This window comes from Mustelus asterias, chromosome 19 (genome assembly GCF_964213995.1).
Source record: "Mustelus asterias chromosome 19, sMusAst1.hap1.1, whole genome shotgun sequence".
Lineage (NCBI taxonomy): Eukaryota > Metazoa > Chordata > Chondrichthyes > Carcharhiniformes > Triakidae > Mustelus > Mustelus asterias.
Genome location: NC_135819.1, coordinates 73,305,506 through 73,331,764, shown reverse-complemented (window position 1 = coordinate 73,331,764; position 26,259 = coordinate 73,305,506). Strand labels below are relative to the sequence as shown.

Below are 26,259 nucleotides of genomic sequence, written 5' to 3'. Positions count from 1 at the left end.
ATGAATTTCCAAGGAAGGCCTGTAACTACGCGCTGTTTATTAAAACTCTGGGGACCCTCCTTCTGATGTTGTGTAGCCATACCATCGAGGAACTCGAGTGCTCAGATTCCACTGCTCGCATTTCCTTGGAAAAATCACTCTCAGTTACACAGTTCACAGCGTACACCTTTACAGTAAATTTGATTTCTGTTTTGGTGAGTGTTTTGTGGTTGTGAGGTGTAACAATCCAGATGCACACTATTAAACACTTAAGGTTTTGGAACACGACCTGGTGTAAATCAGCCTGCGTGCTTATAAATATATTAATTTATAAATGATTTTGTTGTAAAGCTCTTGGAAGGCTGTTGAACGGAAGGTAGGCGTATCCCTTCTGATTGCCTTTCATAAGAGTGGGGGCTGGAGTTCACCCATGGGAGTTGGGGTGAGGGGGGGGGGGGTGGTGAAGTGATGGCAGCAGACATTTTTCACAATTTGATTTGTTATTCAAACTAACTCGGCCGCGAGCTGATTGGAGGGAGGTTTTTAAAAGATCCTTGCTCCGGGGCTGTGGCTGATACCTCGTTACTGCCAATCGCGTGAGTGCAATGCTGCCGTCCGGAGAAGACCATCAAACGTTGCCACTAATCCCCACCTGCCTTTTCTCTTTTCTCTTTTTCTTTTCTCCGCCCTTCCAGCTGTTGAAGACCGAAAGTTGTTCATAGGGATGGTTTCGAAAAAGTGCAACGAGAACGACATCAGAGTGATGTTCTCGACATTCGGGCAAATAGAGGAATGCAGAATTCTACGAGGACCCGATGGGTTGAGTCGAGGCAAGTGTGCAATCCATTCTGTCGCGCCGTTTCCCTGTGTTAATTGGAACTATATGTCTCAGTCAGTGAAGTAGAATGGTGCGTGTTGGCTCCATTCAAAACACTACATATCGATACATCTCTTCCAGCCTGGTGTTAACTCTCTCTGTTTCTCCAGTGAGGTATTTTAAGTCTGTGATGCTGGTACATTAATCACTGGATTCTGTCTCACGCCGTTCTCCTCAGTCATTTTATCATTAAATCTTGACTCCTGTCATGGCAGCTTCTGAGAACTCATTTCAAAAGGCAACTGGAAAATAATTATTAATTTTTTTTTTACTCGTATTGCCAAGTGGTTTTAGTCCTGTTAAAGTCCCCCAATTGTGACAAGGTTAATAACCTTCAATCTTGTCACCAGTAGTTATTTAATTTAAGTTTTGAAATGTTTCAAAACCTTCTCTTTAGGTTGGACACAGGAGGCCAGGTTTAGCCATCTTGAGATTTACAGCAGCCATTATGAGGGTTGTAAAGGGAGTATAATTCTTCAGCGATTATGAGGGTTGTAAAGGGGATATAATTCTTCAGTTGAGGGGGAGATCAATTTGCAAATGCCTTTATGAATTCAGACAGAACTGGAATGCTTTGACTTTCGAAGATTAGGGCACCAATTTTAACTCTAACAAACCCCCCTCCCCCCCCCAAAGTCACTATATTATTTGCGGAAGGGATTCAGCCAAAGGTTCTGCCATGTGGATAGCATCCAAACCATGCATTGGAAAGAAATGTAGTCCCACCCCTCCATGCGCACACACACACCCACATGCGCACACACACCCACATGCGCACACGCACACACACTGACGCATGCACACTCACATGCGCTTGCGCACACAAACAAACACAGGCACACACGCAAACAAACACACTCTGTAGGATTCTATGATTCTATAATCCAGGCGGAAAGGAGTTAGTCTGAGAGAAGGCTCTCAGGCCCTCGCAGTTGCTGCAGCGACCCACTCCAGAAATGTTTAAGCCCATCTCCTCCTCCCAGATACTGCAGTGTATTTGCAGCGTTTTCTGCTTTTCTTTCCCTTCATCGCCACCTCATCTACTCAAATAGCAGAGGCTGCGGTTCAGAATAAGCAGTGTTCAGACAGAGGCACTTTGTCATTACCCCAAGAGAAGACAAAGCCCACTTCATCACTAATTTATCTCAAATTAAAAGTGTCAGACCTTTCCTGTTTCAATGGAGTTCAGCAGGCTAAAGCTATGCCTTAAAAAGCAACTGCTCCCCCACTAGAGCAAAGCAGAATCCATTTTGGATGCAGCCAGCCTTTTTCCCCTGTAACTTTTCCAGGGCTGAACAGCCCAGTGTTATATCTCTCTCAGTTTGTTTGCTCCTCTCAAAACACAGAGGTAGTTTAACATCCAGGTAAAAAGATAGACTTCTTCTGATCTAGATGACAGAGGTAATAGATGTGTTGGAAAGTGCGCTCTTTGACAGCGAGGGAAGTTGTCTGCCTCTGATCGTGCCAGACAGGCAGAAATTACTTTCTGAAACCTCACCGCAGGCCACAGATAGTGTTTATCAGGGTGGAGGAAGCGCAGAAACTAATGCACGATTGCATATTTTTTTTAAAAAATTAAGCGAAGGCTGCTCTTTCCATTAGCCTACTCCTGCCAGCGTGAGGATAACCAACATTGAATATTTAACGAGGCAGACTTGATGTTCACCTCATCCGTGTACACTTCCATTCTCGACAAGGCTGGCTTTATCAGTTGTCAGGAGCAACATAGGGAGCTCAAGGAAAGATAAAACTGACAATTGTAACTTTATTGTCAATTCCTCACAGACACTGTGAAGCTTATCGAAATGTAATTTTTCTTCCACACAAGAGGAAAAAATTCTGATATTTTTTATTTTACAGTAAGTGAGATTAGTTTTAGGAAAATTTGACCCTGGTGGGGTGGGGGGATGGGTGGAAATTTAAAATTTGATTTTGAGTCCATCAATAACCTTTACGTGCAGCCTGGATCGCATTTACTAGGAAACCTTTATTGAGGCTTCCTCCAGCTCCCCACTCACTACTGCTGGTCCAAAGCTGTGCCGTGATGAACAGGGAATCCATGTTAACAGTATTGTCAGTCTGTCTTCTCATGCGTGAACTATTGACTTGGCGTTTCTCCAGCAATGGAGATGGTTTTTAAGCACTGGAATAAAATCAAACTGAAAAAAGATTTCAATTTCTTCTCCTGGTTAAAATTTGAAGGTTGATGTTTCCCCGAGGCCAGCCTCTGTGCATCGTCCATGGTGTGGGCTCCCTGTGCAGGTGTGAGAAACACCACCTCGTCCCTTCACCCGCAAACCGGGCTTCCTCAGAAAGAACTGTTTGGACTATTTTCTCCGTTCCCCATCTTCCAAATAAAAGCATGGCATTGCCCAGGGCTTTTTCTGCGTAAGCAGCAGCCCGTCTGTCAACCCTAACCAACTGTGCCTGGGGCCAACTGTGCCCAGGGCTTTCTGCATAAGCGGAAACTGTGCCCAAGGTTTGAGCATTTCACTTGGGTGAACACCAAATTTCATAATTGGTTCTCTAGATTGCTTTAGAAGAGGGGCCAGTTGGAAACTGCATTTGTCTCCAAGTCCACATAGACACTGTCTATCTCATCTTTACCACTCTATCATTTAAGCACTTCATCTCCTCTCTGTCTCTCTCTCTCTTTCTGTCTGTCTCTCTCTTTCTCTCTCTCTCTCTCTCCCTCTCTCTGTCTCGCTTTCTCTCTCCTCTCTCTCTCTCTCTGTCTCTCTCTCTTTTTCTCTCTCTCTCTTTTTCTCTCTCTCTCTTTTTCTCTCTCTCTTTTTCTCTCTTTCTGTCTCTTTCTCTCTCTCTATCTCTTTCTTTCTTTCTCTCTTTCTCTCTTTGTCTCTGTCTCTCTCTGTCTCTTTCTCTCTCTCTCTGTCTCTTCCTCTCTCTTTATGTCTCTTTCTCCCTCTCTCTTTCTTTCTCTCTCCGTCTCTTTCTCTTTCTCTCTCTCTCTGTCTCTCTCTCTCTCTGTTTCTTCCTATGTCTCCCAGTCCCCAACTACACAGTGTTCTGAGATGGCCATTGTGGTTGTGGTCACCAGAGGTGAAGGTGGGATGGTTTCTCCGCACAGTTTGCAGTTATATGGAAAACGCTGTGATTTTGAAATTCAACAGAGATGGTAACCCATTAAAAAATGAGGCAAACGGACTCCTGCTTTGTGTTACAGAATTGCTTACACTGAATAATGAATAAATGTATCCTTCCTCACACGCCAGAGGCTTAAATAGGAAATGTGGCCACTTAGGCCTACCAGCCAATGCTGGTATTTATGCGCCACTGGTGCCTCCTCCCAACTATTCTCATTAATACCTATCATTGTAGCTTTCTATTCCATTCTCCCTCAAATGTCTACTCTTTAAATGGATCATCTATTTGCTTCACTCACTCCCTGCGGTAGCGAGCTCCACATTCTCACCACTCTTCGGATAACAAAGTGTTTTTTTTGTCTGAATTCCCAATTGGATTTCTTGGTGACCGTCTGTCTGGTATTGCCGGTCTCCGGTAATGCTCTTCCCCACCAGAGGCAGCAGTGTCTCTGGATCCGTTCTGTGAAAATCTTAACCGTCTCCAAATCCAGACACATTGAACCATGAGATAAACTTGGGTCATTCAGAATCTCGTTCTCTGGCCTCTTCTCCCCCCACCCTGCTCCCCCCACCCTGCCCCCCCCCCCCCCCCTCGCCACCCAGCGCTGACAAGTTCCTGATAAATGGGTGACTACAGATTGGGGGATAGGAACTCCCACCTAAAATCTCACTCCATCAGCGAAATTGAGATAAATAAAAGCACGAGCGTTGGCAGACGTGAAAACAAAGCAGAGTGGTTAGCAACTGAAAGATGAAAGGTTTCTTTTTCCATTTGAGAGCCTTACTAAGAAGAATCCTATCTTGCGATATTAACCTGTCCTTTCTCTTTCAGCTGCTGACCAACATGCAGTTATCCAATAGAGAGAGCTACCGGCCTAGATCTGTAGAATTAAAAGAAAACACTCAACCCCACACAAGTTATTCTAGCCCCTCGCTCACAGAAACCTGGCTCACTCCAAACCCGCCAAAGCAAAGCCACTGGGCAGCAAGGTCACAACAACAACTTGCATTGACATGGTGCCTTCAACATAGTTTTTAAAAAAACGTCCTAAAGCCCATCACAGGAGCAAAAATGTGGCACAAAAGGAGAGATCAGGACAGCTGATCAAAAACTTGCTCGAAGTGGCAGGTTTAAGGAACATCAGAAAGGCAGGGAGAGAGATGGAGAGGTTTAGGAAGGGAAGTCCACCGCTGTGGTGATAGGTGGAAGGTTGGCAATCGGTGGGGGAGACGAGAATCGGAGGTGAAGAGTTATCTCGATGGGTGGTAGAACCAGAGGAAATTGGAGATGAGGAGCGGGGGGGGGGGGTGATTTAAAAATGATGATGCGATTGAACCAGGGGTCAGTGTAGGTCGGCGAGAACAGAGGTGATTATAAAGTGCTTAAATTCTATATTTGATGGTTAAAGGTAGATTGGATAAAGTAGATGACAGTTGTCCCATTTAGAATGATGAGACAAAGAGAAATTTAAAACAAGTTAAATAAAACCCAAGCAGTTAAATAAATCTGCCAGAGGAATGTCTTCCAAAACAGGTCATTGATGAATAACACGTTATAGCACATACGGTCCAAATCTGAAAAGACTATGAGAATGCAGAGGAGAATATATTGTGCAGTTAAATGAGATCACGAGTTTCCCTGAAGCTTGCACTGGATTCTGTCAAAGGAAACCTCAGAGCCTTGTGTGGTCTAAGGGACCTGTCATTCCCCGATGTCGCAGGAGGCCTCCAGTGAGACAAAGGCAGATGTATATTTTTGGAAAGAGAACTTCACTTCTGCTCAGTACCACCCTGACTGGAGGCAGTTTAGCAGTGGTCAAAACCCAGCAATCACGTACCTCGCACCCCTGAGACTGTGAACCATGAAAAACATTGCTTTGTACAAACATGTTAATTCAAATGAACCGAAGGAAGCGGGAGGTGATTTTTTTTTTAAAAAACATTACACACATCCATATTTTGAATTATTTCAGGGAGAAAAGCATATTTTAGTTTTGCCCGCGGTACAAAATTATAAAGAGCTGGCCTTTCCCTCCTGGCCCTTAGCCCCCCCCTCGGCCCACTCCCCGACAGAGGTGAGGTTTGAGAATCTCTTGGGGAAGGAACAGCTGTGTGTGCTACAGCAGGCAGCGCGGTAGCTAACCGCAATAACCGGGATCTGTGTGCTCTTGAGGTTCCACAAGCACAGTGAGTTCTGTGTCGTCTTTCCAGTGCGGCAGCTGTGTATGTAAAATAGTGTGTTGACCTACTTTTCCTTTCTCTCGTGAGTGCATTAACCCAAGGTGCTTTAGGGTGGCCGGCAGCGCGGGGAGGGGAGGCATGGCTTGCTCTGACTGTTCTTGGCTAAATAGAGAAAAAAAAAAATGCCACGTGAAAATGAAATGTTAAAAAGCTGTTGTATTTTCATGTACTACTGAGAACAGTGTCGTCTTGTGGCTGTTCTCGTAGAGTTGTGTTGGTTTAACAAGCGTCCAATCCTCTTGTCTTGTTGTTTTTTTTGTCTCTCCTGCTCCCCTGTCCCCCTTCCCCACCCCCCACAGGCTGTGCATTTGTTACGTTCTCCACAAGGGCAATGGCACAGAATGCAATCAAAGCCATGCACCAGTCTCAGACCATGGAGGTACTGTATCGTCTGCCCTTTTCTTGTTTCTTTGTGAATATTGTGCAATGTGGGAAAGCTACAGTATATAATCACAGTAACAGATCCTCTCTCACTCACCACTGTGCAGCTTTTTCAGGGCTTGTATGTGTGTGTTTGCCAGCGTGTGTGTGTGTGTGCATGTGTGTGCGTTTGCCAGCGTGTGTGTGCATGTGCATGTCTGCGACCTGAAAATGCTACAACATTTGCAAAGGGGTCATTTGCTGCATTCTCTGAGCCCTTCCCAATTTTCTCCAAGCGTCTCCCAGCTTCCCACCTGCAATCCTCCGGGTGCTCCGGTTTCCTCCCACAGTCCAAAGATGTGCAGGTTAGGTGCATTGGCCATGCTCAATTAACCCTCAGAGGGGAGTTAGCAGGGTAAATATGAGGGGTTGCGAGAATAGGGCCTGGATGGGATTGTGGTCGGTGCAGACTCGATGGGCCAAATGGCCTCCTTCTGCACTGTAGGATTCTATGAATCCAGGTTGATGGCAAGTCATTTTGGGTTTTTTTTAATGACTTGGGATTCGACTTTCTCCCACTGTCAATCTTGCAAAGAAATGAAATCTTTTCTTTTGAAAAACAAATATTACCTTCCCTTTTTTTAAAAAAAACACAGGGTTGCTGAAGGAGTTTGGTTAATGTGCTTCCCAGTGTGAAATGACACAAAACTTTTCTTGTGGCTAAATCTGCAAGGAGGCTACGGGGGGGATGGGGGGTGGGGTGGAGGGGAGGCAGCTGGGGGAGAGGGGGGAAGGCAGCTGGGGGGAGGGGGGAAATGCAGTGCAGTGGGATGAGGGGCTAAACAGGGGGAGGACGGTAAATGGATAATGATTCCAAAGAGCTAGCAGAAACATGGTGGACTGAATGGCCTCCTGTGCTGCACGATTTGGACCCTGAGCTTTGTTGGGCTGAGCTGCTCTTAGTCAGGGTAGAACTGCTGTTCCTCTGGGTTAGGGAGGGAAGGATAGATTGACCAGGGACCCCCACAGCCCTGCTTGATAACAGTGACCCCCCTTCCAGAAAATGCAGGGATGAGGATTAGGGTAATGGGATCGAGCTTGATCTTTGTGCCAACCTTTGGCACTCAACACCAAAACCACTTGGGCACGATAGGGCAGCCAGCAGCCCTTCATATTCAGGCACATCCAATGCCTTCTTTGTACACAGAAGAGCAAAGATGCTGTCTTAAAGGGCCACTTAATCTTTTTCCTGCATAATTACTGTTAAAATTTGTCAGAAATTGTGTGCGGGCGAATGTTCGCTGAGGTTGTGACCAGCCTCCACTGTGATGCTGTTGCAGTCAAATAGCCTGCCAGCGCTTGTCATTGTTGAGCAGCAATTTGGGCTGTCAGTAAACATAGAAACCAGAATCAGGAGTAGGCCATTCGGCCCTTCGAGCCTGCTTTGCCATCCATTTTGATTATGTTGTCACCTTTAGGGATTTAAAACGGGTCTCAAAATGTAGACATGTCCACAACACTTTGAGGTGTGCGGGGGTGGGCCGGGGGCGGGCAGGACGAGACAATAAATTGGAGAAACTTGGAAATGGTTAATGCAATGCAGAACCCCAACATAAAGATTGAATTTGTTTGCTATTTCGAAAGCCAAGCATGTTGCCCACAATATAATGGGGCTCACAAAAGAAATATACTGCAGCTTTCAACAGGGTGGAATGTGTTGGGAGAAGGTAACTTCCTGGAAATTACAGCTTTATAACAATCTGCACATGTCTTCAAACACTGTTTAACCACGGGTCTGAAAGAATTTAGCGCATTAAAGTGGTCAACTAATAACTTGTTGCACTCATTAAAAATAAGATTGACCTCCCTAATTGCTCAGTGGTGGCTGTGGTACTTAATCGCAAAAGCAGATGTCGAGGTCAGCAATGTCCTACTAAAGAGACCAAAGGTTAAACGTGTTTTAATTTGTTTTTGCTCTTGTGTGTGTTCCTCTTTTTTTTTTGACCAAACCTCCTTCAAACAGGGAATTGGCGTCAAAAAACAATTTCATTTCTCTCTCATTCATCTGTTGTTTGCAGTTGTTTAATCTTTGTGTGGTGATTGTGTTTTTCTGTCCTTGTTTTTTTTTGCCCCACTGCCCCCCCCCCACCCCCCTTTCTCCTTCCCTTCTCCCTGTATCTTCTGACATTAGTGATCAAGACTATTCTTTTTCTCTGCTCTCTCTCTCTCATTGGTTGTTGAGGCACCTGGTTCAAGCTGCGAATGACAGCAACACTGAGTTATTACGTTGCACAGCGTCGGGGGGCTGAGTTAACCACCGTGGCTGACATCTTGATCTTAAAAAGTCCCAAACAACTCGTTACTTGTCCCAACACATTTCCTCGCCCCCCGCCCACCTCAAAAAAAAAACCTTCATTCATTAAAATTTGGCAAAGTACGTGACAAATTCAATTGACGTGAAGAAAATTTAATTCTGAGTTGCTTCAGTACATTTCCACTTCCAGGTTGTATTTACAATATACATCTCATGTTAAAGACTCGCTGGCATGTACAGTCCAAGGGCTTTTCCAGCTCCCCTGAAAATGTGAGTTCAATCGATGCTTGACCTACCAGTGTTCTACCTGCCTTAGCCTCACACCCGGTAGTGTTGTGGACATGTCTACATGTTGAGACCCCTGTTTTAAATGCAGGGGCGGAGGTGAGGGGTGGGGTGGGGGGCGGGGGGGCGGGGGGGCTTGGGGGGGCTGCTCCTGGCCCAAAAGAGCAACCCCAAAAGAAACAGTTCCATTCATCTGTCTTCGGTCGTTTCTGAGTCCGTTCTCCCTCTCCTGACGTGGACTGCCTGACAGGTTAAGGTGTCATGTTTCTTCTGGTATCTGATCAGAGTTGGTTATTTTGAAACAAGAGGACACTTGGTACTGTTACCCTATTTTACTCTAAAACTGTCCCTCAGAATTTACCTGAACCGAGCCATTTCTATGTAGTTTTCTATGTTTCTATTTAATAATACAAGGACCAGCGTTCTGTCACTGTCCTATGGACTTGATTTGATTTATCATTGTCACGTGTTAGTATACAGTGAAAAGTATTGTTTTTTGCACACTATACAGACAAAGCATACCGTTCATAGAGAAGGAAAGGAGAGAGTGCAGAATGTAGTGTTACAGTCATAGCTAGGGTGTAGAGAGAGATCAACTTAATGCAAGGTAGGTCCATTCAAAAGTCCGATGGCAGCAGGGAAGAAGCTGTTCTTGAGTTGGTTGGTACGTTACCTCAGACTTTTGTATCCTTTTCCCGACGGAAGAAGGTGGAAGAGAGAATGTCCGGGGTGCGTGGGGTCCTTAATTATGTTGGCTGCTTTGCCGAGGCAGCGGGAAGTGTAAACAGAGTCAATGAATGGGAGGCTGGTTTGCGTGATGGACTGGGCTACGTTCACGACCCTCTGTAGTTTCTTGCGGTCTTGGGCAGAGCAGGAGCCACACCAAGCTGTGGTGCAACCAGAAAGGATGCTTTCTATGGTGCATCTGTAAAAGTTGGTGAGAGTCATAGAGAACATGCCAAAGTTCCTTAGTCTTCTGAGAAAGTAGAGGCATTGGTGAGCTTTCTTAACTATAGCATCGGCATGGAGGGACCAGGATAGGTCCCTCCAGTTGAAGTTCTCGACCCTTTCTACTTTGTCCCCATTGATGTAGACAAGGGCATGTTCTCCACTACGCTTCCTGAAGTCGATGAGTGCAAGAGCTATACATGTTGCAGGATCTTGCGGCCTCACTCGTCTCAAAACCATAAAATCCACCCAAAATCCACCCAATGGATCTTTCCATGGTCTGCCCCTCACCCGCTCCGATTCCTGTGATGGGCGGGATGGTAAAATTCCGGCAATGATGTTGGTGTCCTTGGATTAGACATGGGTGGGTGGCAGAATCCTAACTGCTAGCCAGGGACCACCCCACTCTCAGTCCCCACTATTGTAAAGTGCGTGTCTGGTGTTTCCACCATCCCAAGATGGGATTTTGTGCCGCCTTCATTGTCTGGGCCCACACATTCAGTGTAAAGACTTGCTTCGAGATATTGGAGTGGATACCCATGGAAGACAGACTGGACTGAGTCAACGTCTCCGGGAGGGACAGGCAAGAAGATTGTAAAATAGCAGAAGTTTTTATTTTCTGCAAACCTCTTGAACGGGCATTGAGACTGAGTGATTGTATGGAAGCGCACGTCAGTATTCCCAATGCAGTGAGGTGTCTGACCTCCTGCAGTTCGGAGATGCTGAATGGAGCTCAGGAGGGAAGATAGGGAAGTTAGTGAGCCAGGCTCTCTCACTTTGAATCGTAGAATGGTTACAGCACAGGAGGAGGCCATTCAGCCCATTGCCAGCACTCTGCAAGAGCAATTTAGCTAGACCCACTCCCCTCCCCATAGTCCTACAATTATTTCCTCTTCAAATGCTTATTCTGTTCCTTTTGAAGGCCGTGATTGAACCAGCCTCTAAAACACTCTCAGGCAGTGCATTCCAGACCCTAACCACTCGCTGTGTGAGTCTGTCTCCACCACACTCTCAGACGGTGCATTCCAGACCCTAACCACTCGCTGTGTGAGTCTGTCTCCACCACACTCTCAGACGGTGCATTCCAGATCCTAACCACTCGCTGTGTGAATCTGTCTCCACCACACTCTCAGACGGTGCATTCCAGATCCTAACCACTCACTGTGTGAATCTATCTCCACCACACTCTCAGACAGTGTATTCCTGATCCTAACCACTCATTGCATAAAATAAAGTTTTTCTTGTTTATTTTCCAATCACTTTAAATCTACGTCTCTGCTACTGGACCCTTTTCACCAATAGGAACAGTTTCTCCCTATCTACTCTGTCGTGACCCCTCATGATTTTGATCACGACTGTCAAATTTCCGCTCAACCTTCTCCCCTCCAAGGTGAATGATCCCAGCTTCTCCAATCTGTCCACCAAACTGCAGCCCCTCATCCCTGGAACCAATCTCTCAAAGCTCATAACCAGCAATGGCTGAGCACTGAGAAAGCAGGGGAGAGTGGCACCCAGCAGTTGAAGATTGGACATGCGTGATGTGATGGCCTCGTGGTATTATCGCTGGCCTATTAATCCAGAGGCTCAGCTAATGTTCTGGGGATCCGGGTTCGAATCCCGCCACCGCAGATGATGGAATTTGAATTGAATAAAACAAAAATCTGAAATTTAAATCTACTGATGACCATGAAATCATTGTCAGAGAAACCCATCTAGTTCACTAATGTCCTTTAGGGAAGGAAATCCGCTGTCCTTTCCTGGTCTGGTCTACATGTGACTCCAGAGTCACAGCAATGTGGTTGACTCTCAAATGCCATCTGAACTAGAGGGCACAGCCTCAAAATAAAGGGGGGGTCAGTTTAGGACAGAGTTGAGGAGGAACTTCTTCTCTCAGAGGGTGGTGAATCTCTGGAATTCTCTGCCCACTGAAGTGGTGGACGCTACCTCGTTGAATATGTTTAAATCACGGATAGATGGATTCCTGATCGGTAAGGGAATTAGGGGTTATGGGGATCAGGTGGGTAAGTGGAACTGATCCACTTCAGATCAGCCATGATCTTATTGAATGGCGGGGCAGGCTCGAGGGGCTAGATGGCCAACTCCTGCTCCTATTTCTTATGTTCTTAACAAGGGCAATTAGGGATGGGCAATAAATGCTGGCCAACCAGTGGTGCCCATGTCCCACAAATGAACAAAGAAAAGCTATGATCAGAAACTCCCTTTGCCTGCTTCCCAGCCCTGCAATCAACACACTATCAAAACTCAAAAGATACAAAGCTTTTACACCCATGTACCCATCGGTGGCCAGCTACAAGGTGGCATTCAGAGGCTTGGCGTTGGGTTCCATCCCCTCCACTCCTTCTAGACTGAGTAGAAACTGTTCCCATTGGTGGATGATTCCGGAACCAGAGAACACCAGCTTAACATGATGGACAGAAGAAGCGATGGGCAGAAACATACTGACCGAGCAGGCAGTTAGGGACTTGAATGGGACTCCCTTAGACTGTGGAGGCCAATTCCATTGGGGCTGTCAAAAGAGGCTTAGATAATTACCTGAAATACTTGAGGGATTACTGGGTGAAGACCTGGGGATGGAACTAGGTGAATTAATCAAGCAGAAAGCCAACACAACCATGACGGGCTGAATGGCCTCCTCCTGTGCTATCACCATTCTACGATTCTTCCTGCATGGGAGAGGCACGTGATGCAGGAACATTTCAGCAGAGCAAGTGGATAAATAAATAAACCGACCAGTAAGTCAAAAACCATGTTGTTTGACATTAAAATGTCTCCCATTAAAATGAGAGACGAGGGAGTTCCAATTTAAACTCATTTGTTAAACTAATAACGCACAATGTCAGATCAACCATGACGCTGTTACCTAAACAATTGTTACTGTTACATTAATTTCTGGAGAGGTTTAATACAAGCTGTGTCCCTGAATAAATTGCCTTATTTCCAAATGTAAATAAGAGAACCGGGAGTGAACGCACTTCACTGAGGAGCCGGCTGTGCTCAAGGATGCCTCGACAAACTGTAGCCTGTGTTTCTGTGGCGATTTGCAGAGTCTTTCATTAATATACAACCTGCGTTTCTTTTTCCTTTTGGAGAAGATGTCACTTTATTTGTACCCCAAGATACAACAGAAATTGAAATCTTCTGTCAGTACTTTCCCATGTTTCTTAGAGAAATGAAGTCACCTCTTTTGTCCCCCATTGGAAATATTTCTCACCAAAATCTTCCTGTCAGAAATGTTGTCCCATTGACCGGAAAATGCTTCATGTGCTGTAAAGAGCAAATGATCAAATAACATTGGGGGAAATGGCCGCTGAGGTGGAATGTTTCAAGTTGATCTCGAGAAACCTCAGTTCAGATTCTATTCACTGTGATATTTAACTAGGTCGTGCAGGTCAGAGAGTACTCTGGATCCATTGTGATCTATTGATGACAGGAAGGCTGTGGCAGGTGAGGACCTGCATGCAGAGGGATCTGGGTGTCCTTGTGCATGAATAACAAGGAGTTCATTTTGCAGGTGCAGCAGGTAATTAAGAAGGCACATGGGTAAGAGGGACTTAGCACTGTTGTCTGCTTGTCTACGAAATGAGGATGACATTGCCCTGAAAGTCCTTGATTGAAGGAGAAACACTTGGAGCTGAGGTAAATGTCCAGAATTCAGTGGAAAGGTGCAGGACCCCAGTTAAAAACTGGCCTCAGAAAGATTGCCCAAAGACTGAGGAACGGTTGGGAGAGCAGGAGTTCTTGGTGAATTTTGCCAATGTGCCAGAAGACCCTCTGAGAGTTGACCACATGATGGTGGCAGGCACAAGTGTTACAAGGCTGGGAAGCAGAAGTTGAAACCGAAAAGGCTTGGAATAACAGGAAAATTCACAAAAAGAGAAGTGTGGGAAGGAATTGTCCTGATGGTCAGGTTGGCCTCCCCAGGATAGCTTCCCAGTGTTGAGAGTTCTGGCAGCACAAGGCTTGTCAGTTTGGGGTGTAGCTGTTGGGGCAATGTGCTTACAGCGTTGGTAAGCTGCACACACCTTCCAGCATCAAGAGACGCCCCCAGCTGGATTGGCAAAATGATGTCCATGTGAAGAGCTTTTGCACATGCACCATCCCTCTCTGCTGCCTGATTCTCTCTACAGCATAAACAGGGCAAATTTGGCGCATCAGAAACTACCACAGTTACTGAGGGATGTGGTTCAGCTTTATCTGTGTATAGAGACCATGTGGATCCGTCACGCTGGACATTACAATTTGCCCCAAATGCAAAACAATCTCGAATAAAGGGAAAACCTGTAATTGTGCTGGAAATTTACAAACTGCCCTCTAATTGGCCTCAACAGCTGATAAGTTACCAGGGTTTATTCTGCTATCCACAGGTCTTCAGAACCCGGCGGTAAAGCCGTGGGAAGTCTGTTAACAGGAAGTTAAAATAGGCACGCGATGAGGAATTTAACAATGTAACAGGACAAAAGAAACAGTGATGGTGGCCGAATGGCCACCTCCTGTGCTATCTCAGTCTATGAAACACCATGAATGGAATGAGAGCAGAAAACTCGGCGATACCTTTGAATCTGAGCAGTAACACTGAAATAAATAGCTGCCACCTCCCTGCCCTTCCTCTGCCCCCACCCCCAAAGATTCATGAAGACGGAGGAAGAGTTGGCATAATTTATAAAGGTCTACCTGAAAGAGCTAAGCCTACAGGGACCAAATATTAGTGGAGGGTCGAGGATTAATTTTCTACCCTGGACAACAGGAGCAGTGCCCTGGAAGAAGCTCGAGCAAGAAATAAGTTAGCGTATGGATCACTAGATGGGAGTCATGATGTGGAGATGCCGGCGTTGGACTGGGGTAAACACAGTAAGGAGTCTAACAACACCAGGTTAAAGTCCAACAGGTTTATTTGATAGTAAACGCCACCAGCTTTCGAAGCGCTGCTCCTTCGTCAGGTGAGTGGGAGATCTCTCACTCACCTGACGAAGGAGCAGCACTTCGAAAGCTAGTGGCGTTTGCTACCAAATAAACCTGTTGGACTTTAACCTGGTGTTGTTAGACTCCTCACTAGATGGGAACCAGAAACCAACTGACAAAGCTCCATTTTCCAATTCCAGCATCCTTCATGAATTGTGCAAAGATCGACTGAGTTATAGGGAGAGATTGGATAGGCTAGGACTTTTTTCTTTGTAGTGTAGGAGACTGAGGGGTGATCTTATAGAGGTGCATACGATCATGAGAGGCATGGATAGGGTGAACACCCTCAGTCTTTTTCCCAGGGTTGGGGAATCGAGAACTAGAGGGCATAGCTTTAAGTCAAGAGGGGAAAGAATTAATGGGAGCCCGAGGAGCAACTTTTTTACACAGAGGGTGGTCCGTGTGTGGAATGAGCTGCCGGAGGAAGCGGTTGAGGCAGGGACATTGACAACATTTAAAAGGCATTTGGACAGATACACGGATAGGAAAGGTTCAGAGGGATATGGGCCAAATGCAGGCAAATGGGGTTAGCTTAGATGGGTTTTTTGGTCGGCATGGACCAGTTTGGGCCGAAGGGCCTGTCTCCGTGCTGTACATTCTATGATCTGGAGCACTGTCATGATAACCAGGGGCAAACATTAGACAGAACTTGGTTATACTGGGTGGATGGGGGGGTCCCTCACCCACTAATCCTGAGCTGGGTTTTGGGGGGAGGGGGGGGGGGGGGCGGTCCCAGCCCCTCTAATCTAGCTCAGCGAAAATTATTCAGGGCATCTTACATCTGCTCCCGTTCCAGCTGATACAAAGAAAGTTGGGGCAGGTCTGGCAAGCTTATGTTGAACACCAGAGCTCCCATAGGATGGCTCTAAGTCCTCCCCCCGCCCCGCCTCTCCCAGGGCCCCGCTCCAATAGGCTGCACAGATAGCTTCAAGGTGCGAGTGTACGGCACTGAGCTTGTCCGTGTGGGGCCCACCAATTGACAGAGGTTCTGATTTGCTGACGGCCGTGAAGAATCAACCATGGCCCCAGTTGTGCTGAGCCTTCCGTCCGTTGCTGCCAGCAGCAGCTGACTGTCTCAGGCTGCTCTTTCCAACCCCCTTGCCCTTTGTGAGCACCCAACCTGCCCCAATACCAACACTGGGTCCTACCCACATCGTGTGTGTATATAACCAGGGACCCCTGCCTGGCTCAGCCTTGGCAGTTACATGTAAATCCCCAAACCATTTTGTTACAGCAGTGGAATTGGGTTTTGGGATGCAAATGTTAACCTCCTCTGAATAGTTAACATCTAGGTGCCAAATTGCTACCTTGTGATATTTAAATAAAACCCATTAACCCATTTGTTTAAAATAAACAGAGTGCACGGAAGGGAATTAAATCCCAGTTCTACATTGAATTCAATTCACCAATCACCATTTACCCGCCATCTAGATGTGTGCGCGATGAGGCAGAGTATTTCCTCAAACATGGAATTTGTTGATGACTGATCTAATTTATTAAGCAGGCGCTAAAAGCCGGTTTAATTTGCCACACTTAGGTTTATAAAGTTCCCATTTGCTCCTGTTTGTATTTAATCTACTTGTGAACGTTTTAATGCACTTTATGCAAATTGTCCTCCAAGATGAAACCTGTTTTGGGGCAAGCAGGCTTGCATCTTTAATGCAACCTCTCAGAGCTTTGCTTTGTATTTAATTAGCTTTATAAAACCCTTGCAACAACCCACAGTCACCAGAGGGGATGCCGCGTGGCGACTTTGCTCATTAACACGATGGCCGCCACAATTTGCATCTCGTGGGACAGCCTCTGACTGGGTCCCAACAGCCCCCATTTACTTTCAGGAAGTTTTTGAAAGTTGTCTTTTTGGAAAGCATGGCCCATCTGTTTCCATAGCGATGATGTGCTAAAGGCTTCTTGTTTTTTTTTCAGTTCAAATGGCTGCGTGGAAGTACTTTCACTGTTCTTGTTTTTTTTTCAAACGAAAGTTTTAGCTAACTATAAATAAGATGATGAGGAGAGAAGCCCTGAGCTCCTCGACATGCCTTTAAGGATTTAACTCGCAGGTAGAGTTTTTTTTTCTGGCCCACCTGCGTGGTATAGCACAGGTCGCAACCAGGAGACTGGCGCATGGCCTGAAATTGGGCCTGATTAATATTCTATGCATATCTTGCTGGTGTCTGGCATTCCAGCACAAGCTGCCAGCTTAGAATCATAGAATCGCTACAATGCAGAAGGAGGCCATTCAGCCCATCGAGTCTGCACCAACCACAATCCCACCCGAGTTCTATTCGCGTAACCCTACATAGAGTCATAGAGGTTTGCAGCATGGAAACAGGTCCTTCGGCCCAATTTATCCATGCCGCCCCTTTTTTTATCTCCTAAGCTAGTCCAAATTGCCCGCATTTGGCCCATATCTCTCTGTACCCATCGTACCCATGTAACTGTCTAAACGCTTTTTAAAAGACAAAATTGTACCCGCCTCTACTACTACCTCTGGCAGCTTGTTCCAGACACTCACCACCCTCTGTGGGAAAAAGTGCCCCTCTGGACCCTTTTGTATATCTCCCCTCTCACCTTAAGGTTATGCCCTACCTTTGGGAAAAGATATTGACTATCTAGCTGATCTATGCCCCTCATTATTTTATAGACCTCTATAAGATCACCCCTCAGCCTTTTACATATTTACCCTGCTAGTCCCCCTGACACTAGGGTCAATTTAGCATGGCCAATCAACCTAACCCGCACATCTTTGGACTGTGGGACGAAACCAGAGCACCCGGAGGAAACCCACGCAGACACGGAGAGAATGTTCAAACTCCACACGGACAGTCACCCGAGGCCGGAATCGAACCTGGGTCCCTGGCACTGTGAGGCAGCAGTGTTAACCACTGTGCCACCATGCCGCACCTGCCAAAACTGAAATGTTGGGTCACTGCTTTTGCTTGATGGGTCCTTTGACATACATTAGGCCCCGAATTAATGTTTTAAAAAGACCCGATACCTGTTTTAGACGGCTACTCAGAATGCCTGAAAGATGCCTATGGCAGGACAAGAAACATTGGGTGATCATTGGGTGAGGGAAGTTGGACCTTAAAGGCGTGTTTGACAGGGACCAGTTTCTAGCGCCTGCTCTCCTGTTCAGCATCTTGCCCCTTACTCAAATCGTTCCTGTTTTTAGAAAAGTGATCTCTCCATCAAATCAACACGCTTAGGTTTTTTGCAGCGTGTAGACGCTAGTCGAGGAATAGGGAGATTTGATGCAGGAGATTACAAATATTTGGGGACAGGACAGCAAGAGGAGGTCTGGTGGGTTTACAATTTTGTCCATTCCTTGCATATCAAACACTTTACATTTAGGAGGGCGACCAATATTTAGACTCCACAGGTCCAAGATAAAATGTTCTATTTTGATGTGCAGGGAGCAATGTCCAGCCCTCGTTGTGGGTTCCCGAGGCTGTTACAATCACTCTCTGTGATGTGAACTGATGGATTATCCTCTACCCCTGCTGAGACACGTGCGTCTCTGTACACTGGGATGAGGATGAGTTCAAGGCCATCGCTTGGGTTGATCAAGTAGGATGCCGTTCCTCACTATGATCCAGGGTGACCCAACAGTCCCAGATATTCCAAGACCATCCCATCACCTGGCCCTTTGTCCCGCCTCCCCAGGACACATTCTGTCCTGAATTTCCTCTGTCTCTGCAGACTTTGTATCTGCATACGTGTCAACCCCAGAATCACTGTGAATCGTGTTGGGGGCTTTCCAGCATTTGTACATGGAGAGTTTTACTGAGCCAGTATTAATCAGACTCTGGGCAGGTTATAGAATCATAGAATCTACAGTGCAGAAGGAGGCCATTTGGCCCTTCAAGCCTGCATCAACAACAATCCCACCTAGGTCCTGTCCTATCCCCATAACCCCACATATTTACCCTCCTAATCCCCCTGACACTAAGGAGCAATTTAGCATAGCTAATCTACCTAACCCGCACATCTTTGGACTGTGGGAGGAAATCGGAGCACCCGGAGGAAACCCATGCAGGCACAGGGAGAACGTGCAAACTCCACGCAGACAGTGAACAGAGGCCGGAATTTAACGTGGGTCACTGGCGCTCTGACGCAGCAGTGCTAACCACTGTGCCGCCCCAGTTGCGCAGCTGCAGATGGAGGTCCAAGCCCTGCTCCCAAGGCATAGCTGGCACTTCCCTAATTATTCCAGGCTGGACTGGGTTATCATGTTGAATCATAGGTGAAACAGCGACCACTTAAGCATCATTAAGGAAGGAGGGGACATGGGAAGTCATACCTCAGTACAGTTCAACACCGTCAGTACACCAGAAAAATGTAGGGAATTAATAATACTGTAAACTTGTATAATGGCTTTTTTTTTAAATGATTAGGGTGGCACGGTGGTTAACACTGCTGCCTCACAGCGCCAGGGACCCGGGTTCAATTCCAACCTCAGATCACTGTCTGTGTGGAGTTTGCACATTCTCCCCATGTCTGCGTGGGTTTCCTCCCACGGTCCAAAGGTGTGCAGGTTAGATTGATTGGCCATGCTAAATTGCCCCTTTGTGTCAGGGGGGGCTAGCTAGGCTAAATGCATGGGGTTATGGGGATAGGACCTGGGTGGGATTGTGGTCGGTGCAGACTCGATGGGTTGAATGGCCCCCTACTGCCCTGTAGGGATTCTGTGATTAATAGATTCCTCACGATTAAGAGCCTTTGCTTTCACACAATGAGAGGAAAAAGATTCAACTAAGATTTCTTCCAAATCTGAATGGGTTGAATGCGTGATTCATCAAAACTCTTCCGATCACTTTTCCAGTAGTGGGTAGGGGGGGGAATTCTGAAATTGCCTATATGAAGTAAATATTGCACAAAGCTCTGTTTAAAGATGGAGCTGCAAAGGTTTCGAGCAGGGCAGCGTTTAAAAAAAAAAAATCAGCAGATGTGCTAACCTTTAATCATTTGCGAGATTTGATTTGACATCCTCCGCATCTCTTCGAGGACGTGTATTAAAATTCGTGCTCATTACCTTTCTAATCTGATCTGAGAGACAAATATGTCTTGTTAATAAGAGGTTGGATGCAACAGAGCCTGAGGGAGACTAAATTAAATCTTTCAGTGCTGTGTACTTTTTAGTGCACTTTCGACGTTGAAGTGGTTTTTTACAAAATGGATTGAGGGGTGGGGTGATGGTGGGGGAGCAAGGAGTGGGATTCAACCAGGGCTCCTGCTCCTGGTTACTATCCATGGACTTCTGTTGGAAAGTGCTGATGCTTGAATATCAGTAATGGAGCTCACTCCAGAAAACCTGCTGACTCTTACTGCCTAACCTCATGCGTGAAAAATGGGGAAACTTAGGGGTGAAATGGGACAACTTTGCCAGTAGCTGTGGAACTATAAACCCCAGCGAAGAGCCACTGGGGCATTATGGTACCAGCCAGAGAACAGGCTATTCTAGAGCTAGCAATGTGTAATGCGACAGAATTAATCATCGATCTCCTAGCAAAACACCCTCTAGGGAAGAGTGATCACAACGTGTAGAACTTCACGTTCAGTTTGAGGATAAGAAACAAAACCTGGGCTTGTGCGCTTCAAACTTACAGGCAGTTACAAAGATATCAGCAAATAGGTGCCTTCAGGAGAAGAGGTGGTGGAGAGAAAATCAGATGGGTAAAACTTTTGTTTTAAAAAAAAAAGCGACACGTTAACCTTGGCCCCTTGCTTCCCAACTCGATCCTAACTGTGTATTTCTGTCCGCAACAGGGCTGCTCATCACCGATTGTGGTGAAGTTTGCTGACACTCAGAAGGACAAGGAGCAGAGACGTCTGCAGCAGCAACTGGCCCAGCAGATGCAGCAGCTCAACACAGCGACCTGGGGAAATCTCACTGGCCTGGGTGCCCTGGGACCACAGTACCTGGCTGTAAGTGGTCATTGGGGATCCAAGAACAGTGGCGAAATTGGAACAAAAGAAGTTTTCGTACCCCAAAACATGCATACAGTCAGTCTTTTTTTATTTATTTCTTTCTTGATGCAGCATAAGTGGTGGGGGGGAGGGGGGGGGGCGGTGGATGTGAATTGGATGTCAGTTATTTAACCTCCTTCAGGGAAGGGCCAAGGGGACTGAACACCCTCTGTACAGTTGGGAAAATGTTGAATTATATCAGCAAGCCTCCTTGTGGTTCACGTTGAGCACTCGACTTTACCAGCGTCACAGTTCCGTTCTTCTCCCTTCAGCAACAGTTTTGGTTTCGTCCCCCCGAGTTTGTATTTCCTCTTATTCTGGACCCAAGCAGCCGATACGAGACCCAATCGAATCAGTGTCCAATAAAGCCTCAGGAAGTTCCAGGCACTGCTTCCCGCTTTAAAAAGAGAAAATAGAGACAGACTTGCATTCTTACAGCGCCTTTCATGGTGTCAGGGCACCTCCAATGTGCTCCACAGCCAATTAAGTAATTTTTGAAGTGTAGTCACTCTTGTGATATACACACACAGCAAGCTCCCGCAATCAGCAATCTTTAACCTCTCTTTACACCAGTCTGAGGTCTCTGTCTGAATCATAGAATCCCTACAGCGCAGAAAGAGGCCATTCGGCCCATCGAGTCTGCACCGACAACAATCCTACCCAGGCCCTATTCCCGTAACCCCACATATTTAGCCTGCTAAACCACCTGACACGAGGGTCAATTTAACATCGCCAATTAACCTAACCCGCACATCTTTGGATTAACCAGCACGTCTTTCGGACTGTGGGAGGAAACCGGAGCACCCGGAGGAAACCCACGCAGACATGGGGAGAACATGTAGTCTCTGCACAGACAGTGACCCAAGCCAGGAATCGAACCCGGGTCCCTGGCGCTGTGAGGCAGCATTGCTAACCACTGTGCCACCCTTGTTTGATTAATACTTCAGCGCAATACTGAGGGACTGCTACACTGTCACTGGTACAGTCTCTCAAACTGAGTCTGTCTGTTTCATTGGATGCAAGAGTAATTCCATGGTGCTGTTTGAAAAAGAGCAGGCAGGTTATGTGGGTTAAGGTTTATCTCAAAGCGACCACAACAAAATGAATCAGTGGCTTATGTTTATGGCACCTTGCTGTGTAGAAGTTGAGTGCTGCTTGACAATGTGGCTATAGTGACTGTCCTGTAAAAGCAATAGATTGCCTGCAAAGCGCTATAGGACATGCTGAGAATGTGAAAGAGGGTTGATGAATGCAAGCTTTTATTTTGTGTAGTGTCTATTGATAATACTGCATTAACCAAGGAGCTGGAGATGGTTTTGGGGGAGGGGGGGTGGTGGGAGTTGTGGTAGCAGGGACTTGCATCAGCAGGGCTCACAGCAAGCAGTCCACTCTATAGCAACGTTTAAACAACACACCGCAGCAAACAGTCGACAGAGTCCATTTAAAAAGAGCCTCTGCAAACAGGACTCAGTGACCGAAACTCTCCCAATCAAAGCGGTTATTGAGAACAAAGCACAGTACAGCACAGGAAAAGGCCATTTGGCCCACGGTGTTGTGCCGAACACGACGCCAAATTAAGCTATCCCTTGGTCCATGTGCGGATAGTGGAGGATAGTTACATAATGCAGATTGAGTGTGTGTTCAGTCAGTCCCAGTCACTCGCAGCGATGCCATTTCCAGGGGTGACTAACGGGGGAGTTGCAGAATCATCTCCATTCCGGCCCGGGATGGCAGTGTCAATCTTTGCAGCCTAGCTTGCAGCTGAGAAGCAGCACTGCCCAAATGTAAATGAGGTGGGGAGGCTGCCCCCCCCCCCCCCCCCCCCTCCGAGGAATTGCAGCTGCCTCTGTTCACCAGTCTGTGGGACACTCGTCCAAGTGACTGCAGCTGCTGCTTGGATTTCCGGCAGAGAAGGCCACTTTCAGCGTAAATTACAGAGTCATTACAGCACAGAAGGAGGCCAATTGACTATTATGTCTGCTGGCTCTTTGGAAGAGCTACCCATTTAGTCCTCCCCCCCCCCCCCCCCCCCCCCCCCACCAACCTGCCTTTTTCTCGTAGCCCAAAGGAAAACATTTGCAGGGTTTGCTGAAGCTATCTTGAAGAACCAGGTTCCTTTACCCCCGTTTATTTCCCACGAGCATCAACGATGATAATTTCCCGTTTCAGATATTGTCCAGCAGAAAGCGGCAAAATTTTATTTCAGTGACTGGCCGAGAACTGGCTGCCCTCAGCACTGACACAGTCCAAGATCTGAATTCCAAACTGCCCATGCACTGTATATGTTAAAGCACCTTGCAGTAATTTCAAGGCAGTAACCTAATCTCGGGTGACGATTAAACACTGCTCGATGTTCACTATCAGAATCCTTCTACAGCCCAGACTCTAATCCTTGCCTTCACACCCAGACATTTACTTGGAATGTACATCAACGGCCCATTTGGCACAACTGACCCATGCCGAATGTTTACACTCCGCACAAACCTCCTCTCCCCCCTTTTTTGTCAGACTGTCAGCAGACCTTCCTATTCACTTCACGATCGTATTTACGGTGGCACAGTGGTTGGCACTGCTGCCTCACAGTGCCAGGGACCTGGGTTCGATTCCTAGCTTGGGTAGAGAGTGTGGAGTCTCCCCGTGCCTGAGTGGGTTTCCTCCGGGTGCTTCAGTTTCCTCCCACAGTACGCAAGACGTGCTGGTTAGATGTGTTGGCCATGCTAAATTCTCCCTCAGTGTACCCGAACAGGCGTCGGAGTGTGGCGACTAAAAATGGGGTGTTTTGTTTATTAGCTTGTTTATTAGTCACAAGTAGGCTTACATTAACATTGCAATGAAGTTACTGTGAAAATCCCCGAGTCGCCACACTCCAGCACCTGTTCGGGTACACTGAGGGTGAATTTAGCATGGCCAATTCACCTAACCAGCACGTCTTTCAGACAGTGGGAGGAAACCCACGCAGACACGGGGAGAACGTGCAGACTCCACACAGACAGTGACCCCAAGCCGGGAATCGAACCCGGGTCCCTGGCACTGTGAGGCAGCAGTGACGACCACTGTGCCACCCCAGGGGATTTTGGCAGTAACTTCTTTGCAGTGTTAATGTAAGCCTACTTGTGACACAAATAAACTAAACTGGTAAAGTAAAAAGCATTTGCTTAAATGCATTGATGCTATTCACCTCAATTACTGAATGTGGGAGTAAGTTCCACATTCGAACCACTCTTTGGGCGAAGAAAGTTCTCCTGAATTCCATTTTGGATTTATTCGTGTCGACATTTATGACACCTGGCTTTGATTCCCCGCATCTCCCCCCGGACAAGTGGCAGAAAAGATGTGCGGGTTAGATAGATTGGCCGTGCTAAATTACCCGTTAGTGTCAGGGGGATTAGCAGAGTAAGTATGTGGAGTTGCGGGGATAGGGCCTGGGTGGGATTGTGGTCGGTGCAGACTCGATGGACCGAATCGCCGCCTCCTGCACGGTAGGGATTCTATGATCCACCCCATCAAATCCATTTGAGTTCTTAAATACCTCTGCCTCTCTCTTCTCTTTCATAGAGAAAAGAACTCCAGCTATAGTTATTATCCATTTATTGTTCAACCTCCCATAGCACTCAGGCCTCATGACTAACACACAGTGTTAGTCAAGCTGTCAGTTTGTGTGGAATCTCGTGTGTCCCATTGGTCGCTGATGTTAATCTATATATTAGATTTGGATGTAAGTGAATTGGACTGTAACAGCATTACGGAAAAATTGCCTGTTGTTTACTTTTGTGTGGAAATAACACTTTCAGTGTACAAAGCCAGAATTCTACATTATTGATGTTTGAGGAGGCCAGAGGAAGACTTTTGTTTCTCTTGGCATGGAGCGACCATTAAAAATGCACTTTGAGGGCAGTAAGCGTAGAATCTGTGGTAAGGTGTCTGCCAAGAGCACAGCAGAATGAAAACATCCCCATAGCCTCACACTTGCCGCAGTGGTACTTGTCTCAAGTACAAACCTGCTACTGGTTAGCAGAGTCAAAAAAAAGTTCTTGGGCTTCATCGGGGTAAGTGCCAAGTTGGCTGAATGAGGAAGAAGTGATTGTCTGTACTTGTAAGGGTAAAAAGGAGAGAGATTATTTCCTCTGGCCAATGAATCTGTAAGAAGGTTCGGGTTGAATATTGCCGGTGTTGCGAAAGCTTTCCATCTTACACTCCTCAGGACAAATGCAAGAATACCAAATTTCAAACAATCACAACAATTTGGAGAAAAGGGTTGGCACTTTGATTCTGGTTGAGGACGTGGAGAAAGCACAAGGAACTTTAGGCTGCCCATGACAACACCTCAGCAGTGACATAAGACAGCCTGTAGCTCTGGAACTGGCCCCAGGGAGGGATCAGGGCCTTCAATAGGCAATGTAGAAAGAGGTTTGGAAATTGGAAAAATGTAACATAGGAACAAACGACTTAGAAGCAGAATTAGGCCATTCAGGTCCTTCGAGTCTGCTTCGCCATTCATGTCTCATCTGGTTGTGCTCTCAATTCCACTTTCCTCTCTGCCCCCTGTAATCCTAGACTTCATTTATCTATCAAAAATCTGTTTTTTTAAAGTAAAGTTTTAAAGTTTTTAAAGTTTATTTATTAGTGTCACAAGTAGGCTTACATTAACACTGCAATGAAGATACTGTGAAGATTCCCTAGTTGCCTCACTCCGGCGCCTGTTTGGGTACATTGAGGGAGAATTTATCATGGCCAATGCACTAACCAGCACGTCTTTTGGACCTGTCTACCTCCACCTTGAATGAATTCAATGACCCCAGCCCTCACTGTGTTCTGAGGAAGAGAATTCCACATACCACTGATCCTCTGAATGAAAACATTTCTTCTTCTTCTCCATCTTAAAAGGGAGATCTCTTATTCTTAAATTAGGTCCCATAGTTCCAACCTCTCTCACAGGTGGAAACATCTCCCAGTAGCTGCTCTATCAACTGTCCTCAGGATCTTTTATGTTTCAATAAGATCATCTCTTATTCTTCTAAGCTCCAATGGGTAGAGGTCCAACCTGTTCAACATTTCTTTGTAGACTAAGCCCTTCGTCCCAGGAATGAATTAAGCAAACCTTCCCTGAGCTCCTTTTAACGCAATTGGTGGCACAGTGGTTCGCACTGCTGCCTCACAGCGCCAGGGACCCGGGTTCAATTCCCGGCTTGGTCACTGTCTGT

The 26,259-nt window shown here is 46.5% G+C and overlaps 1 protein-coding gene across 49 annotated transcripts in view; it reads left to right on the top strand.

Annotated features, from left to right (window-relative positions):
* Positions 1-26,259, top strand: part of celf2 (cugbp, Elav-like family member 2) — a 972,609-nt gene that overhangs the window by 894,156 nt on the left and 52,194 nt on the right. For 29 of the 49 annotated variants that reach the window (XM_078235904.1, XM_078235880.1, XM_078235887.1 and 26 more), the window contains 3 exons: positions 675-809; positions 6,501-6,580; positions 20,858-21,094. In XM_078235904.1, coding sequence (XP_078092030.1) covers positions 675-809; positions 6,501-6,580; positions 20,858-21,094 — 452 coding nt within the window. The remainder of the gene's footprint in view (positions 1-674; positions 810-6,500; positions 6,581-20,857; positions 21,095-26,259) is intronic. The other 20 variants (XM_078235902.1, XM_078235892.1, XM_078235875.1 and 17 more) reach the window with 1 other exon arrangement.